Genomic DNA, 18,520 nt, shown 5'->3' with positions numbered 1-18,520 from the left:
GTCTGTCCATGAACCATAACTTGTTCGAGTGGCTGCAATGCTTTAAGTCTTCCAAGGACATCTTAAAAAATAGGAATGAATGTTTTTAAGCGATGTTATCAAGTTGAGTTTAATAATAGAAATGTTTTATAATAGGCGAAATGAATGAAGTAGATAGTAAACTTGTAAGAATTCTGGAGCCTTTTGACTTGGTCAGAATATGCGCATAGTCAACAAAATTGAAGTAGTATCTAGGAACGTGAGGTGTAATAGCTTCAATGCCTGTAATTTTTGTGTTAGATTTGAGATCAATTACAGCATCATGGGCAACAACTGTGTTTACTGCTCTATTTTCATAAGTATAGAATCCTTTGATTTCATAATGATTTCCTTCAATAATTGTTGCTTCAAATGTTGGGAGATCTCTTGTTTTAGCTAAAGCTTGAATAGCTCCACCCTATATATATATATATAAAAAAAAGATTAATGTTGGAATGAAAAAAATAATTGTTCATCATGCCAACAACCAAATGCATTAGAATATTTAATACAATATGCAATAAGGTTTAGAATTTTGAATGCAATATGTAATAAGGTTTTGTAAATTATTTAAAGAAGAGTTTTGATGCCATTGGAAGTCATGTATTGTTACCACTGGAACATTAAGTTAAAAGATTGGTTTTAATAATGAATTTAAGAGATTTTGTCTTACTATTTCTTAGAATGTGTAAATTAGTTGTCACGTATACAATCTATTAATTTGAAGGAAGATTTTCTAAGTTAACAAAAGTGTCTTGAGGTGAAGGTAAAACATTATTTCTAGCAGGATGCACATATATTATAATTAATTATTGTAGACATTGTATAAATGAAAGATGTATATAGAAGATGCATAGAATAAAAGATAAATGTACTTCTTGGTTGCTTCTCAATACTTGTGTATAATTGAGTGTAATATACCTGGTAAGCCGTGGTGCTAGTATGGAATTGTAACTGAAATTTTCATGGTGAATTGTTGTAGTTAACAGTGAATGCATCATAAAATTTCTCAAACTCTTATAATAAATCATGTCAAGTAATAGAATATATGAAACTTGCCTGACTTGTATAAAATTTTCTATGGATTATATAAAGTAAACGCAATGCTTGGGGCTTGTCTGGTTTTTTAAGCAAGTAGAAAACAAAGTTGATTGTAAATTATAAATGGATGCTAAAAATTTGTTATGTTAATTTTTTTTTACAATTTCAATATTGAAAAAGTTTTTTTAATAAGTTGAATAAGCAATTATTGGTTTAGTAGTGAACTTAACTATAATACTATAGTAACGAATTAAAAATGAAAGGAAACTTGGTTTTCCATGGGGAATTTTAAGAGCAAATAAACACCTCTAGTTAAGTAAAAAAAATGTTAAATTGCCAAAGTAAAGAAAATATTCAGAAATGAATGGATATCTATTATTCAAACATTTAAATATATAGAAAATAAGATTCATTAATGGTTATATTTTCATGATAAATTATACCTGATTGTCAACAAAAACACAATTAAAACTGCTTGGCTGACCATTAAATTTAGCAATCCAAACTTGATAGGCCCTAGCTCGTAATGAAGGGTAAAAGTTGTATTTTTTAATCTCTTTTATAGGTAGAGCCATTGTCCTACAAATGATTAATAAAAAAAATATTAGGAGCAATGATAAAAACAGCAAAGCTAATATTAATCAAAAGAATGACATGTATTGCAAATATTTAATTTAAAATGAATGGGGAAAAACAACAAATGGAAACATGCCTATATTAAAAATGATAAATAGAATAATTTTTTTCTTTTGTAAAAAGCATCACCTTAGAAAAGAAAAAAAGACAGGGAGCAAAAGATTGACAAATAAATAACATGTGATTCCGAGAGATTAAGATACTGATAGAGAGCTAAGAACATCTTTATACACAATGTTTTTCGCATAGATTGAATGATTTTCTTCAGTATCGCATGTGATAATCTTTAGTCCTTGTCTTGATGTAACCCGTGAAAGAGCAACATACAATTGTCCATGAGTGAAAACCTGATCCTTGAGAAAAACCCCGACAACTTTCAACGATTGTCCTTGACTTTTATTTATTGTCATAGCATAACACGATCTTATAGGAAATTGTCTTCGTTTAATTGTGAATGGACATTTTGCATCATTTATTGGAAAAACAATCCTGGAATAAATACACGATTGCCAATAAAAGAGCCTGTTATTATTTGAGCTTCCATGACCCTCTCAGCAAGTTGCGTAACAATAAGTCTTGTTCCATTACATAAATCAGCTGATAAATTAAGATTGCGTAAAAGCATTATTGGTGTGCCAATTCTCAAGGAAATTGTGTGGGATGGCACTCCATTGAACTCAAGTTGATTGATAAATTCAACAGGATACAAAATATTTGCATTATCACCATCACTCGATGTTTTGCAAACAGTATCAGTACTTAGGTAAATCCGCTTCATCCCTGGCAACATGTTTAAAATAAAATCATTGATTTCAGAAACTGTAGCATTTCTTGGAGTTATAATTGCTCTCTCTCTAAAATAGCATGGATCAATATTGATTTCACAAATAGAGGGATACACTGCTGAAACAATTGCTAATATGGGGTTAGATCCAGCTTCAACCAAAAGATCTTGCGGTATTTTAACCATGGATGCATCATAATCATCTGGGAATAGAGCATCTTGTTGAGTTGCATCACCAATTGCAAGAATCCAGTTGGCAAAAATAGCAAGTTCTTTTTTTTTATCATTTGAAAGACCATTGGATGATAGCCTCATATTCTTTGTAAGAGTGAGAACTTTAAATTTAGACCACAAAATAGAGTTGCAAAGAGATGCATGAACAATGTCTTCCTTTGTTCCTCCAGGAATAACATGTAAAATTTGTCTAAAATGTCCTCCTAACAAAATTGATTTCCCACCGAATGGTTTATCATTGGGCAAGTCGTTACCATTTGTCAGGACATTACGAAGCGAACGATCTAATGCTTCAAAGCAACACCGATTATTCATTGGAGCCTCATCCCATACAATTAGAGAGGTCATTTCTAGAAGTCGTGCAAGATCAGTTTTTTTTTTTAATCTCACATGATGAAGTATCAGAAACAGTAAGGGGGATCTTAAATCTTGAATGAGTTGTACGACCACCAGGAAGCAAAAGTGATGCGATATCCGATGATGCAACAACAAGGACAATTAAACCATCTGATCTCAACCGATTAATTATTGTATGCCACAAAAATGTTTTCCCAGTTCCTCCATGGCCATGAACAAAAATTAATTCTTGTCTTTTTTCAAGGACAGATTTAACAACACAATCATAAACATTCAATTGACATTGATTCAGTTGTGGGAAAGCTGATGGATATTGACATATAAGATCTGCAACATCGTAGTTAAGTTCTTCTCTCAAAAGTTTATTCTTTATTTCTGACAATAAATGCCCATCAGGCATTGGAAGCTTGTGTTTTTCAAGAGATGTGCCAGCAACATTGAAGAGAAGCTCAAGCTTATATAGAACATAGTTTTTAAGCTCATCATCGAATAATTTAAGATTAGGCATGGCAAAGCTGGATTTGAAACGGGTGATAATATCATCATACATTGAACGCCAGAATTTATTGAACAAAACTTCTGGATCAGCAACATCATAAAAAAGAATAACACTGACAAAGAGATTCCTAATTTGAGGAGATGTTGCAGTAGCCATGGCCTCACAGAAGACGTCTTCCCATTCTTTATCATCTCCTAAAAGTCCCAAGGTCTTGCAAGCAAGTTGAAATGTTGGATGCACAACACCCGAAACATTTTTTAGATAATCAAAGGTCAGCGCTCCTCTTACATGGTTAAGGAGTAGTCTTAGAAAATAGAGTTCTCTTGAAGCAGGGTGAACATATGTTAATCGACCAAGAATAAAACCTTTTGATCTTGGAATCCATTCTTTTTTACCAGGATCCCAAATATATTTATGTGGAAATTCTGAGTAGTAAAGCTGACGTGCTTCATGATCAATTCTATTCCGTGTGAACCATTCTGTGAGCATTGTTTTTTCAATACCTGGTTTTTTAAGTATTGATGGTAGACTTTCATTTCCAGAGTAAACAACATTTTGATGCAATGGCAAATGGATTTGAAGTCGCTCAACAGAAGGTGATCTTGAATGTATTGGAAATTGTAGAAGATGCCAGACCGCTTCATATGGGCATATAAAACGATAATTCATATATGCATGGATCTCATCAACACGATCTTTTTCAACAACAACTCTACATCTGTCAGAGCCCTTGCTTACGTACTTAAAAAGATACTTAATTAACATTGATTGACAATAGATCTCAATATTTATGTGGGCATTGTATCGTAATAAGAGTTCCCTATTATATGGAACAACATATCTGTTATTGAGCTGAATGCCATTTTTTATAACAAAATTGTCTTTAAGATCACGATGTCTGTAATAAACAAAGCCATTATCATCAAAAACAGTTTGCATCTTGAATTTTTTCGGGAATCTTTTTGAGCAAACTCCCTCGTTCATACACTGAGATTTTGGATTTGCAAGATCACATGGACCATGCATCATGAATTTTGAAACAATTTCATAGCATTTTGGATCTGTAAATTTGTCAGGGATTTCAACTGAAACAATGGAATCAACATCTTCGGGTGAACGACATTTAAAATTCGAGTGTAGCCAGATCAATATATGAGTGTGTGGCAAACCCCTCTTTTGAAATTCAATTGCACAAACATCTACAAAATAAAAGGAAAACTAAGACAAACAATCATAATAAGAATAGAAAGTTGAAATGTTTAGAAGAAATGAGATAAAAGATAAGGGACCTGCAATTGTCTGACCAAAAGGCTTGCCTGATTTTATGAAGGCTAACATATCAATAACCTTCAATCTAAAAACACGTGTAATGATATCAGGCTTGTCTTCATGTTTGTAAATTCGACCTTTTGTAAGCTCCATTCGTATCTCAGGCCAACTAACATTACATGTGAATGTAATAAATAGGTCAGGATTTCCATAGGCTCTACATATAGCCATTGCATCCTGATAATTATTGATCATATAACGTGGGCTACCAGTTAAAGAAGATGGAACAATGATTTTCCCAGTTGAGAAACCTTCAACATCCCCATTAAGCACAGCTTCATGGATACCTCTATAAACTTTTGTACGTAAATCTTTTTGATTAGCTCTGATATAATCAAGACGATCTTCTTCAACATTAACAAATGCATCAACCAAGAATTGGTGGTACAAACGACCTCCTTTAATGATGGTATTATCGCACCCAGGCCTTTCATTGATAAGGTAAGCATAATAAGCTCGCATCGGAACTCTTGACCTTTTCCTTGTTTTTTCATGTCCATGATCAGCAAACATAATATTACAGGAGTAGCCGTCTTCACCATAAGGAAACAAAAGTGGATACTGTAATGCCATGAATTTTGGATGTAATTTTGAGATTCTTTTTAAAGAACCTGAAAAGCATTCAATAATTATATCTCGTTTAGAGAAAAAATCTCCAATATCTCCAACAACTAATCCACCAATGTCATGTGATGTAGGATCATCATATTGGCGTGAATCATGGTTTCAATTTTCAAGTAAGCGAAGTTTATAATCAACAGATTGAATATTTTGAGTTTTGTCTCTAGCTTTACGAAACAATTTGGCAAGCTCGTTTGTTTCATCAAGCATTCTTAAAAGATCCACAACAATATTCTCATCAAGAGATGATGATTTGGAGTCTCTTGTGAATGGTAAAAGTCTATTTGCAACTTCGTGAGTAGTGTCAAACACATAAAGCTGTGCAAACTTTGGTGATTCTCCATTAACAGGTAAGAGGAAGCCCATCAAATGATGACAATGACCACTTATCTTGAACACATATGGAGCTGGTTGATCATTAACAGAAGTATCAATCTTTGCGCCCATTGATGTGAAAGCAAACATAGAGTTATAAGCTCGTATATTGTCCCGAAATTTTTTTGAGGCAGAGCAATTGTTGGGATCAAGAAGAAAATCAAGAATTGAAGGAGTTGGTTGCATAGCTGGAAGGGAAACTCGACCATTAAGGCAACAAAGTGAGAAAGATGGATTCTTTTTGGATGAACATACAAGACGTTCTTGGAGCCAAAAAAGCGCATTACAATGGCGACATGTAAAAGTCTTATCACCAAAGTCAACATACTCGTATGTTTCCCCTAGAAATTATAAAGAAAATGTAAGATAATGAAAAAAATAAGAACATGGATGATATAAGGTATACAAAACGAATGATAGTTGGGGAAATTTAAAGGTAAACTCACTTTTTCATTTTTTTTGGTATTCAGATTGGCCAACCAATAGGCTTAGATAAGCAATTGGTCCATGTGTGGTGTTAGTCTCAAAGCTAGTATTGTTATTGATATTTTCATCGATGGGCAATCCATAATCAAAATGTGCCTGACTTGTTGATGCTATTGATGAAGAGGTACTATTATTCGAGATTGAACAATTTGCTTGTAAGGAAGTAGAACATGATGCACCATCATCAGTTGTATGTAAAAGCGAGTGATCACTGATTAGATGATCAGAGTTGTATGGTGTTGCTTGCGTTAATGAAAAATTTTTGTCACCCAAATTTCCTTCACTATAAATATGGATTGTTGAGTTGTATGGTGAAGAAACAACAGGCCCAACATCATGGAATGGTTGAAATCTTTGTCGTTTGCTAGTCATAAAGTCGTTGCTTCTAAAAGTTAAAAGATAAATTTAAATTGTCAAAAATAGTCAATCAAGGCAATTTTAATAACATGGTAAGAATTGAGAATATAAATGGAAAAGAAATAAAAATTCCATGAAAGAATAAGAAATCGAACAGAATGTTAAAAACAGAAAAGAATACAATGAGAAACAGAGTATAAGAGAGTTTGGTTCACACTAGTTTTTGCAGTCAATCCACTAATATTCAAAGAACACGATGGCTCCTTTTAAAGGTTTTACAAGATAACTGAAATGAAATAAATAACCACGATTTTACAGCACCTGCAATCGTGGGAGTTAATTATTTTGAACGTGCAACGTTACTTCCTTCATAACAGGAACCATTATGCAAGTGAAGCAATAAACAAGGAAGACTGAAGAAAATCCTAACAACTTAAAGAAAACGTCAACTTTAACATCCTCCCTTAGACTAAATACCATTATTTAGTCTATTGCTGGATAAGAACAAACACCCAACATATCTCGCAGCTTTAAGAAAACATCAAGTTTCAAAGGTTTTGTAAGAATGTCTGCAATTTGCTCATAAGTTGAACACTAAACCAACTCCACAATTCCTTCCCTTGTAAGATCACGGAGAAAGTGAAAGCGAATATCAATGTGCTTGCTACGACCATGCAGAACTGGATTTTTTGAGAGCTTAATGGCTGATACGTTGTCACAATATACCACTGTAGATTTGCTTTGATCATGACATAGTTCTTTTAGAACTCTCCTTAACCAGACAACTTGACAAGCATTATATGCTGCAGAAATAAACTCAGCCTCAGTGGTGGAAAGGGTAACCACTGGCTGTTTTTTCGAAGACCAGGACACAGCACCGGAGCTCATTAGAAATACATACCCCGAAGTGCTCTTTCTATCATTTTGATCCCCTGCGTAATCGCTATCAGTGTATCCCAAAAGCTCCTGATTTCCTTCTTTCTTGTAGAACACCCCGAGGCTACTGGTTCCCTTTACATATCGCAAGACTCTCTTTGCTGCCTGTAGATGCATTTCAGTGGGATGTTCCATGTATCTACTGATCAGACTCACAACAAATGTTATATCAGGACGTGTGGCTGTCAAATACATAAGACTGCCAACTATTTGTTTGTAGAGTGTGCTGTCAATCCTTACTCCATCTTCATCCTTGCTGAGTTTATGCCCAGGAACAACTGGATTTTTCACTGGATTGCATTGATCCATTTTGAACCTGTCAAGCACCTCCTGTGCGTATTTTCGTTGTCCAATGAAAACACCATCTGGTCGTTGCAACACCTCAATGCCAAGGAAATACTTCATCTTTCCAAGATCAGTCATCTCAAATTCATTCATCATGGATTGTTTGAAATCTTTGAACATAGCTGCATCATTTCCAGTAAATATAAGGTCATCAACGTAAAGACAAACAAATAATGTTGTACCTCCATCCGTTGTTTTGATGAACAAAGTATGTTCATAGGGGCATTTTTTGAAACCTGCACTTAAGAAATAAGTCTCTATACGGCTGTACCAAGCTCTAGGAGCTTGTTTAAGACCATACAAGGCTTTCTTAAGTTTGTACACCTTGTATTCATGGCCTGTTTTCTCATAGCCAGGAGGTTGGGTGACAAACACTTCTTCATTCAGTTCTCCGTTTAGAAAAGCAGACTTGACGTCTAGTTGATAGATTATCCAACCTTTCTGAGCAGCAAGCGAAATCACAACTCGAATGGTGTCTAGCCTAGCAACTGGTGCAAATACCTCAGCATAATCTACTCCATACTGTTGGCTGTAACCTTTTGCAACGAGTCTTGCCTTGTACTTATCTACTTCTCCTTTCTCATTGAGTTTTGTCTTGTAAACCCACTTGACACCGATAACTCTGCTGCCAATTGGTAACTCTGTCAGTTCCCAAGTATTATTTCTTTTTATGGCTTCAATTTCCGAGTTCATGGCCTGCCTCCATTTCACATTCTTCACTGCATCTTCAAAAGAAATTGGATCACTGTCAACAGACAATGCCAAATAAGCAAAGTTGGAGACTTCTTCCTCAGAGAGACCTTGTCCACTTTCATAGTCTTGCATCCATGTTGGTGGTCTTCGTTGTCTGAAATCATGAGGTGAGTTCTCATTAGTTTCCTCATGAGATGAGTCATCCTGAGCAGCAGCAGCACCATGATCAACATGATCCATTTCTTCGTTTTGAGCTGCAAAACCATGATCAATTGTTTCGTTTTGAGCTGCAAAACCATGATCAGTTGTTTCACTGCCCTCACTTTCTTCAGTGTTGTTAGCTTCAGATTCCTCTTCATTGGCACCAACACCTGTGCCCTCTCCTTTATCTTGTTCCCACACAAGATCAGATACAATTTCTTTGTTATAACAAACCTCCCAATCCCAACGTTGATCTTCTTCAAAAACAACATCTCTGCTTATAATTATTTTATGAGAAATAGGATCAAATAATCTGTAAGCTTTTGACTCGTCACTTACCCCAAAGAATATACATTTTCGGCTCTTGTTGTCAAGTTTCACTCTTTTGTTATCAGGGACATGAACGTGAGATATACATCCAAAAACTCTGAAATGACTTACTGATGGTTTGATGCCACTCCAGGCCTCTTCTGGGGTCTTACTTCTCACAGCAAACGTGGGACTTCTATTGAGAATATGCACAGTCTAGTTAACTGCTTCAGGCCAAAATGTGTTTGGAACCTGCTTCCCAGAAAGCATGCAACGTACCATATTCATAATTGTTTGATTCTTCCTCTCGGCAACACCGTTCTGCTGGGGTGTGTATGCAGCTGTTAGCTGTCTTCGAATCCCATTCACACCACAAAAATTAGTGAAGTCTTGTGATGTGAATTCTCCTCCACGATCGGTACGTAGTGCTTTGATGCATGCTTCTGCTTCTTTTTCAACCTTAGCTTTATAGTGTTTAAAAACAACAAAGGCTTCACTCTTTTCAACCAAAAAATACACCCAAGTTTTTCGACTGAAATCATCTATGAAAGTGAGGAGATACCTCTTTTTGCTGGTTGACATTGGATTGATTGGCCCGCAGATATCAGCATGTACTAGCTGAAGAATACTTGATGCCCTCCATGTGCTGACCTTTGGAAATGGATCTCTTCGTTGTTTGCCCACTAAGCAATCTTCACAGACTTTAGAAGGGATGCTAAATTGTTGTGGCATGCCCTCTACCATCCTTTTCTGTTGAAGAACCTGGAGACCAGTCCAACCTAGGTGCCCATATCGACAATGCCAAAGATGAGATTGGTCTGTGATAAGGGAGACAAAACACTTTTGTTCCTTGGACTCATATTTAGCAATGAGAATGAACATTTTGTTATGTGACATGGCAGTTTCGATGATTAAGCCCCTATTTGGATGAAAAATCTTACAGGTTCCATGTTGCATGAGAACTGCAAAACCTTTCTCTTGTAGCTGCCCAATGCTCAGTAGATTGTTCTTCAGGTCGGGCACATAAAACACCTCAGTAATCACGTGCATAATTCCATCTATCTCCATTCGAATACTGCCCTTTCCTTGTACTTGTAAGCTTGCATCATTTCCCAGTTTAACTGAGTCTTTGAATTCTTCATTAAAAACATCAAACAACTCCTTTTTACCACACATATGGTTGCTGCACCCTGAATCCAGAAACCATATTCATTCACCTCTGACTTGTTTATCATCCACGTACGCCATAAGTAACATTTCTTCACTGGTCTCAACAAAATATGTCTTCTTCTCCTTCTTGGTACATTCCCATTGAAAATGGCCAAGTCCATGACAATTGTAACACTCAATCATGGATTTGTCAAAAACAGACCGGCCTCGTCCTCTTCCTCTTCCTCTTCCACGACTCCAATGTCTTCCTCCTGGTTGAACTGCATTTGTAACTTGTAGTGCTTGTTCATCCAACGTATGCCTGCTCATCCGTTGTTCATGAACGAGCAAACTGCTTTGAAGCTCGTCAATGGACAAAACATCAATATTATTTGATTCCTCAATTGAGCACACAACATAATCAAATTTTGGAGTCATGGATCTTAAGATCTTCTCAATAACTACCACATCATTCATCTGTTCTCCATGAATTCTCATCTTGTTAATAATAGTGAGAGTTCGTGCAAAATAATCATTCACTGATTCTCCCATTTTCATGTGAAGTACCTCAAACTCTTTGCGAAGAGCTTGCAGCTGGGCACGTTTGACTCTGGCTGTGCCATGATACTTCTGTTTCAAGGAGTCCCAAATGTCTTTCGAAGTGTCTTTCTTCAAAATTGTCTCCAATATTGATCGATCAATGGCTTGAAATAGGTAGTTCTTCACCTTCAGATCCTTTAGCCTATGATCTTCGATTGTCTTTCTTTGTTCTTCTGTAGGATCCATCCCTTCTGCTGCTGCAGGGATCCCAGTCGCTACCAAACTCCAGTATTCCTTGGATCGCAAGAAGTTCTCCATGAGCATGCTCCAATGATCATAATGCCCGTCAAACTTAGGAATGGCTGGCTGCACAAAGCTACTTTCACTCGCCATGAACTTCACTCACTGGACTTATGTTTCTTAAAACTTTTGATCAAACCCCGTGTGGAGGCTCTGATACCAAATGTTAAAAACAGAAAAGAATACAATGAGAAACAGAGTATAAGAGAGTTTGGTTCACACTAGTTTTTGCAGTCAATCCACTAATATTCAAAGAACACGATGGCTCCTTTTAAAGGTTTTACAAGATAACTGAAATGAAATAAATAACCACGATTTTACAGCACCTGCAATCGTGGGAGTTAATTATTTTGAACGTGCAACGTTACTTCCTTCATAACAGGAACCGTTATGCAAGTGAAGCAATAAACAAGGAAGACTGAAGAAAATCCTAACAACTTAAAGAAAACGTCAACTTTAACACAGAAAACCTAATCATGAAATAGAGGAAACATGAACACATGAAAAAATTCGCATTGATTTGAAAAAAATGACGCATAGAATGAAAAAGACAAATATAGCAATAAAGAAAGCATACAAAATCAGGCCAAGTTTGAAAATAAAGGTGCACCTATAGCTCCAGTGAGACAGTAAAAATGTGGTGTTTAAGCTTCCTATAACGTGAAGATAGTTGAACAACAATTGAAATAACAGGCCTGCAATAAATGGTGAAAAATAGAAAGTCATGAAGCAAATTTGAATTTGAGAGGTGGACAATAACAACAATAAAAAAAATACATGTGACAACAAAAATCGCAAGCAAACAATTATAAAAAATATGTTCATTATGCTGTAAAATTCAGAGTTTATGTAATGGAAAGAAACAAATGCAATAATAAGGAAAGTGTGTGGCATTTGTTGCAATAAACAAAGGTGGTACGAAATGAACTTTTTTTTTCCTCTTCAAATTCTTATTGTAAACCAATTTAGCCACAAGTTATATGCAATTCAATTCAAAGCAAAAAATGTGTTCATTATACCGCAAAATTTAGAGTTGTTGCAATAGAAAGAAGGAAATGCAACAAAATAAAGAAAGTCAGTGGAACTTGTTGCAATAAACAAAGGTGCTACGAAATGAACAAACTTTTTTCTCATAAAATTCTTGCTGTAAACCAATTTAGTCACTAATTATATGCAATGGAATTAAAAGCATTAATTCAGTCACCAATTACATGTTCAAACTAAAATCATGGGAATGAACAATATAATTTTAACAAAGAAAATTTTCTTCATGCATTATTGAAAACAAAATTAGCCAGTCATTATATGTAATTGAATGAAAAAGCCTTGACATGAGCAATGTATATTGTTGTGGAGAAAATAGAAGCTAGAGATAGAAAAATTCAGTGACAAAGTTGCAGGGAAAAAACATGTCAAGTTTGAAAATAAAAATGTAGCTATAACTTTAGTGAGACAGGAAAAATATGGTGTTTAAGCTCCTTGCAACCTAGAGATAGTTTAACACCAATTGAAATAACATGCCTGTAACATACGGTGAAAAATAGAAAGTCACCAAGGAAATTTGAACTTTAGAGATGGACAATAACAACAATTGAAAAGGATATGTGATCATGAAAATCAAAAGTAAATAATTATGAAAAATGTGTTCAGTCAACTGCAAAAATAATAGTTGTTGAAATGGAAAGAAGCAAATGCAACAATAAAGAAAATGCAACAATAAAGAAAGTAAGAAGAATTTGTTGCAATAAACAAAGGTGATACCAAATAAACAATTTTTTTGACCAAAATCTTGCTGCAAACAAATTCAACGACTAATTATATGCAATCCACTTCAAAGCGACAATTCAGGCACCAATCACATGCAACTGAAATTGATTAAAGTCATGGCAATTAACAGCATAATTTCATAAAGAGAATTTTCTTTATGCAAGTGTTGTTGAAAACAAAAGTAGCCAACAATTACATGTAACTAAATTGAAAGATCTTGATATGAGCAATGTATATTCGTTGAGAGAAAATAAAACCCAATAAAACAATAATGGTTAAGCACAAAGATGTAAGACATTTTAGGCACTAATCATATGTACTAGAATTTGAAACGATAATTCAATTACTAATTATATATAATTTAATTCAAAGGCCAAGGGAAAAAAAATGTCAAAAATTCTTCATCCAACATGCAACATCTTAAATAACCATGTCAAACCAATGTTTCCAAGCACAGAAGTAATAACCTTGATTGCTTTAATTATTTCATTAGTTAACCTACCAATTAACATCCAAATGGAAAAATCTTCAACATACTGTTATTTTTTATTCTTAAGCATCTTTCATTTTGGAATGCATCTTTTTAATTAACCTCTAACATGAGTTCAATCAGCTCTTCTTTAAAACACATATCACTAAGCATGAGTTCAAGCAATACCTTTTAGAAAAAAAAACATATATCAGCAAGCATATATTTTGCAGCAAAGAAAAACAATACCCCAATTTCAAGCTATCATTCAAACAAAGAATAAACATTGATTAATTCAACTTAAGCTCCTTGTACAACAAAAAAGATATTTTAAAAAAATTAGCAGAAAACAGCTTGAAAGAAAGAACAAAACAACTAAAAACCAGAACACTGTCTAATAAAAAAAAGAGGCATGAAAATACCTTATTAAACATTGCTTGAAAATGGATAGCAAAACCAATAGCCTACACAATTAAACATTTTGAGAAGGTCCACAAAAGATAAAGCAACTTGTAAAACAAATATTTTCAGATGCATAAATCCACTAATCAGCCAAATTAACACCTAAAATTCAGATGGAAAAAAATCACAAACAAATTGTTTTTCTTATATCTCAAGCACCAATGAACTTCAATTTTTTTAACAGGGAACAAAACAACGTGAACTCTAACAATAATACTAAGAGAAAAAAAAAGGCACCAAACAATGGTACAAATGATTCTTCAATAAAAGCAAAAAAATTAAAGACAACTAAAATGAGCTAAATCTTTAAAAACAGTAAATGACAATGAACAAATTTGGCTTTCACATTAAAGGAAAAGGTTGGAAATAAGCATTGAGATGTCTAAACAACCCTCTCTGTACCAAGTTAAAAACTTGCAACCTAAATTGATTTGAAACTAAAGCTGAGGAAAAGCAGAGAATGACCTGAAAAAACTGACCTCTATCCTAGCAGAACATTGGGAAAAAATTAGGAACCAATACACCCAAACCTAGACCACCACGACAAATAGATACCACTAGGGGTGTTCAAAAAAACAGAGTAACCGAGAAAACCGAGAAAACCGATGGAAAATTAACCGAAAAAACCGAACCGAGATGAAAAACCGATTAAACCGATTACTAAAACTAGAAATCTTTCCGGTTCGGTTCGGTTTCGGTTTTAAAACTAAAACCGGTGAACCGAACCGAAACAACAATAAAATAAAGGAGGTATAAATACTGCACAAAGCCTAACCCTAATAACTTAACACAAAGCCGCCAGAGACAATTTTTCTCTTCTTCCTTTCCCTTTCATCCACTCTACCTCCTGCATCTCCTTCTCTAACCTAACCCTAATAATATAACACAAAGCCGCCGCCCAGACCACATACAACTTTTCTCTTCTTCCTTTCCCTTTCATCCACTTTGCCTCTTGCATCTGTCTCTTCTCTAGCCGAACAAAAGCTCACATCTCCATCTCCTTGGCTTCTCTCTTTACTTTTACGCAAGGCGTCGCGATCCTCCTCCTCTATACTTGCAGCAGAAGGAGAGGGCTCCTTCATTAGAGAAAAAACAGCAAGGTAAAGTTTAACCCTATGCTAATTCTGGCCTTTGTGTGCTTGTAACATCTGTTTCAAACTTTTATGCTTCGATTATGTTAAAATCTTGTTTTCTCATTTCTGTGTTATCTGGTTAAAATCTTGTTTCATTCAAGTTAATTTGGGATTTTATGGTTGTCCATTCTTGGTAATAAATTTAATGTTTTCTCATTTCTGTGTGCTTTGATTATGTTACTGGTGTGGGCTTTGATTCTGTTATTTGCGTTACTGGTGTTGACTGTGCAGGCTTTTCTGGGGTTCTTGGTTTGTTTCTGTGGTATCTATGAGAGAGTTCTTTAGTTGTGATTTGCTCTCTGCTTGATTGGTTTCTTCAGCTGAACATTGTAAATTTTTAAAAGCTGAACATCAGTTTGCTTTAAATTTTAAAGCTTAATTTAATGAAAGGCTAAGTCAATTTAACAAAAAAAAAAAAAACTCATATATGATGGGATTAGGTTTCCCGGTTTTTTCCTAAAAAAACCAGATTTAACCGAACCAGACTGGTTCGGTTTGAACCGGTTTCCGGTCCGGTTCGGTTAATTTTTTAGAAAAATACTGTAATTCGGTTCGGTTGGTTTTTTAGGTCTAAACCAAACCGAACCGAACCGTGAACACCCCTAGATACCACATACAATATCAAAACATGCTCTCGCAATGTTAGAAAAACCATGTTTCCAGCCTAAAATGAGACAAAACTATGAGTTAATTAAATAGTGCAAACATGAAGCAACCCAAGGCTTTGTGCGAACATAGTGCAGAAAAGGAATATTGTTATTAGATAATGTATGCACTATGTTGTTCATGTTGCAAAGGAATGAGATAACACAATACAACTCACACATTACCCAGCAAACTGGAAAAAATAAACATGGAACCCATTCAAAGGCATACAGATAAGATGCTAGGAAAAGCAAAAAAAAACACAAATAAAACTGCAGAGGCAAATTAAAACAATAAAGGGAATTGTAGTTACTGAAATGAAAAAACATCAATCCCAATGAAAGCCCTTGCCAATTAAAAAGACCACATGGATTAAAGTAAAGAACTCTCAACTATAAAAAACATGGACCCAAAATCTTTAAAAAATTGCATGGACAAAGTAATATTTAAATAATGATGGGTTCCAATATAGAGTTGGTATTTTTATATAATGATGGGTTACATTAATCTTGTATGGATAAAGCAATATTTAAATCACAAACATGTATTTATTTGGTATATGTGATTTTACAACCTATGGAGCACAATCTTTTGTTGGTGAAAATGGATGATCATGACATGTACTTGTTTTTTTTTTCTTTATTTTAATATATCTCTAACACTTCATTAATATAAATTTTTTGAGACATTGATTTAATATAAAAATGGTGAGATTATGAGGAAAAATTAACATAAAAATCATTTTCAAAGAGGTTCACCTAGCCCAAAAAACTTAAGCTTTAAATTATGCATAACCAATCACTGTCCTTTAATTTTTCCAGCACTTGAAATATCAGAGAACTTTAAGTTATGCCTAGCCATTCATTTTCCTTTAATTTTTCCAGCACTTGAAATATCAAAGCAACCTAACACAATTACTTTCCTTTTTTCCTTTAAGAGCAATTACATTACACTGAGCTAAAAGTACTCTATTTGCCTTCCTCCCATCAAACTTTTATCAAAATATGGCTGGTCAGCGTGATGCAAGAGCTGATCATGATGTGTTCTGTGATTTTTCAAGTTTGATGGCCCAATTCAAAATAGGAGAGGAACAGGGAGAGAAACTACATGATTGAAACACAATCCATGCATGTACTGAGGTTCTTTTATGAACGTGGAAAAAATTCAAGAACATCCAATTTTTTTGACAAAACCAACAAATCCAACTCAGAATCAACATGCAGCAGGCAATCGTCATGAAATATCCCAACAAAACCAAAACCATAATCAAGCATCCAAATGATAGCAAAATATAAATGCAGGAAAACACATAACAACCACATAATCAAGTTAGGGATTGAGACTTAGTTGTTGCTGTTCCTCTTTGCTATACAGTAAAATTGAGTGGAAAATTCTGATATATACATAGCAATATGATGATCCAATCTATTATAAGGTGCCAAGGATTGAGACTTAGTTGTTGATGTTCCTCTTTGCTATACAGTAAAAATGAGTGGAAAATTCCGATATATACATAGCAATATGATAATCCAGTCTATTATAAGGTGCTTAAGGAAATTTCAGGCTCTTGTGTATTCACACTTCATGAACGATATGATTAATGAAAGACATGAAAAATAATGTAAACAAACCAGCTAAGTGATGAGGTTGATATGCATAGCCAAACATCAAAACAACCTCTCTAGCGATGAACTGTCCGCAATAGAAGATTAAAAACTTCGAAAACTGGCAGACGCAAAACGCAAACTGAAAAAAAAACATGACAAACCAGCGCCTCAAAAAATATAGCAATAGCAAAAAAGAAAAAGAAGAAGAAAACAACAAACTTCAAGCAATTGAAACCTAAAAAGATTAGGGAACCAAGACATAAAAATAACCAAACAAATACAGCTGCCAGACAATGTAAAAGGTCTTCATAAATCCTGAATTAAAATCATGCTATCCAATCACAAAAAACAACATTTAAGTTCCTAAAAAAAACTAATAAAACAAACAGGAATTCAACAAAGCCTAAGAAACTTGAAGTGCATAGACAACCAACATGGACAGAACAAAGATCCTTGCCAATTGAAGCACTGTAGCAACCACTAGATCCCAAGCACACTCTGCAGTAAGACAAACACACACCAAAGATAGCATCAGCAACATATGAAAATGGAACTAGAACACATACCTACCAACACCCAAAAAAACCCAAATTACAGAGCATGAAAAAAGACCAACCAAATTAAGACAATTAGAGTTTTGAGAAATGTTCCAAGAAAAAAAAAACATACGTTGCAAAAGAAACCATACAAACTTTTTGTGCCTTTTAAGAGAGATGGAAGAAAATCTTTTTTAAAAAAAAAAACCGCTCAAACCTGCAACAACCCTTTTACATAAATCAAAAGCAAGGTTAAAAAGTGTAGAACAATGAAGACAATCTTAGAAAGCCTATATTAACATAAAAGGCACTAACCAAACCTCAGACACAATCCAAAAACAGAATCGAGTGATCATTTATAAAGAAAAAAAAAGCTAAAAGACCCATAAATCAAGGGAACCAAATATGAGAATAATAAAAGAAAAATGTTTATATCGTCACAAAGCATACAAATGCATCACTACACCAAAATGTGTCGATGAATTAAAACTCGAACAAATACAAGAAAAATAGAGCGAACATGTTGTAAATCCTCAAACAGCAACCCGAGTAATTCTTAAAAAGGAGCGAACATATATGAAGAAGCCGACACATGCAAACAAAAAGTAGCATAAAAAGACTATACAATTACAGAGGAGAAATCATATCATCCAATAAACTAAACAACAACAAAGTTTAAAGAAGATACAGA

The 18,520-nt window shown here is 34.5% G+C and overlaps 1 protein-coding gene across 1 annotated transcript; it reads right to left on the bottom strand.

Moving 5' to 3' along the window:
- Positions 1-2,167: 2,167 nt before the first annotated feature.
- On the bottom strand, positions 2,168-5,966 carry LOC127905763 (uncharacterized). The gene is made up of 4 exons (XM_052455786.1): positions 5,693-5,966; positions 4,859-5,509; positions 3,104-4,768; positions 2,168-3,003 (listed from the first exon to the last, which is right to left on the bottom strand). The coding sequence occupies exons 1-4, from the start codon at positions 5,964-5,966 to the stop codon at positions 2,168-2,170; spliced, it is 3,426 nt and encodes a 1,141-aa protein (XP_052311746.1).
- Between the last annotated feature and the right edge of the window lie 12,554 nt (positions 5,967-18,520).

The sequence above is a fragment of the Populus trichocarpa genome, chromosome 9 (genome assembly GCF_000002775.5).
Source record: "Populus trichocarpa isolate Nisqually-1 chromosome 9, P.trichocarpa_v4.1, whole genome shotgun sequence".
Classification (NCBI taxonomy): Eukaryota; Viridiplantae; Streptophyta; class Magnoliopsida; order Malpighiales; family Salicaceae; genus Populus; species Populus trichocarpa.
Note: the sequence above shows the minus strand (reverse complement) of the source record. Positions and strands in the feature narration are given on the sequence as shown.

Excerpts from the sequence above, each read along its gene's own strand:
- LOC127905763 (XM_052455786.1), bottom strand. The coding sequence starts at position 5,966 with ATGGGCGCAAAGATTGATACTTCTGTTAATGATCAACCAGCTCCATAT. Across the intron at positions 4,769-4,858 it reads TTTTGGTCAGACAATTGCAG|ATGTTTGTGCAATTGAATTT; the intron begins GTCCCTTATCTT and ends TTTATTTTGTAG. Across the intron at positions 3,004-3,103 it reads TGTTTCTGATACTTCATCAT|CATTAGATCGTTCGCTTCGT; the intron begins GTGAGATTAAAA and ends GTTGCTTTGAAG.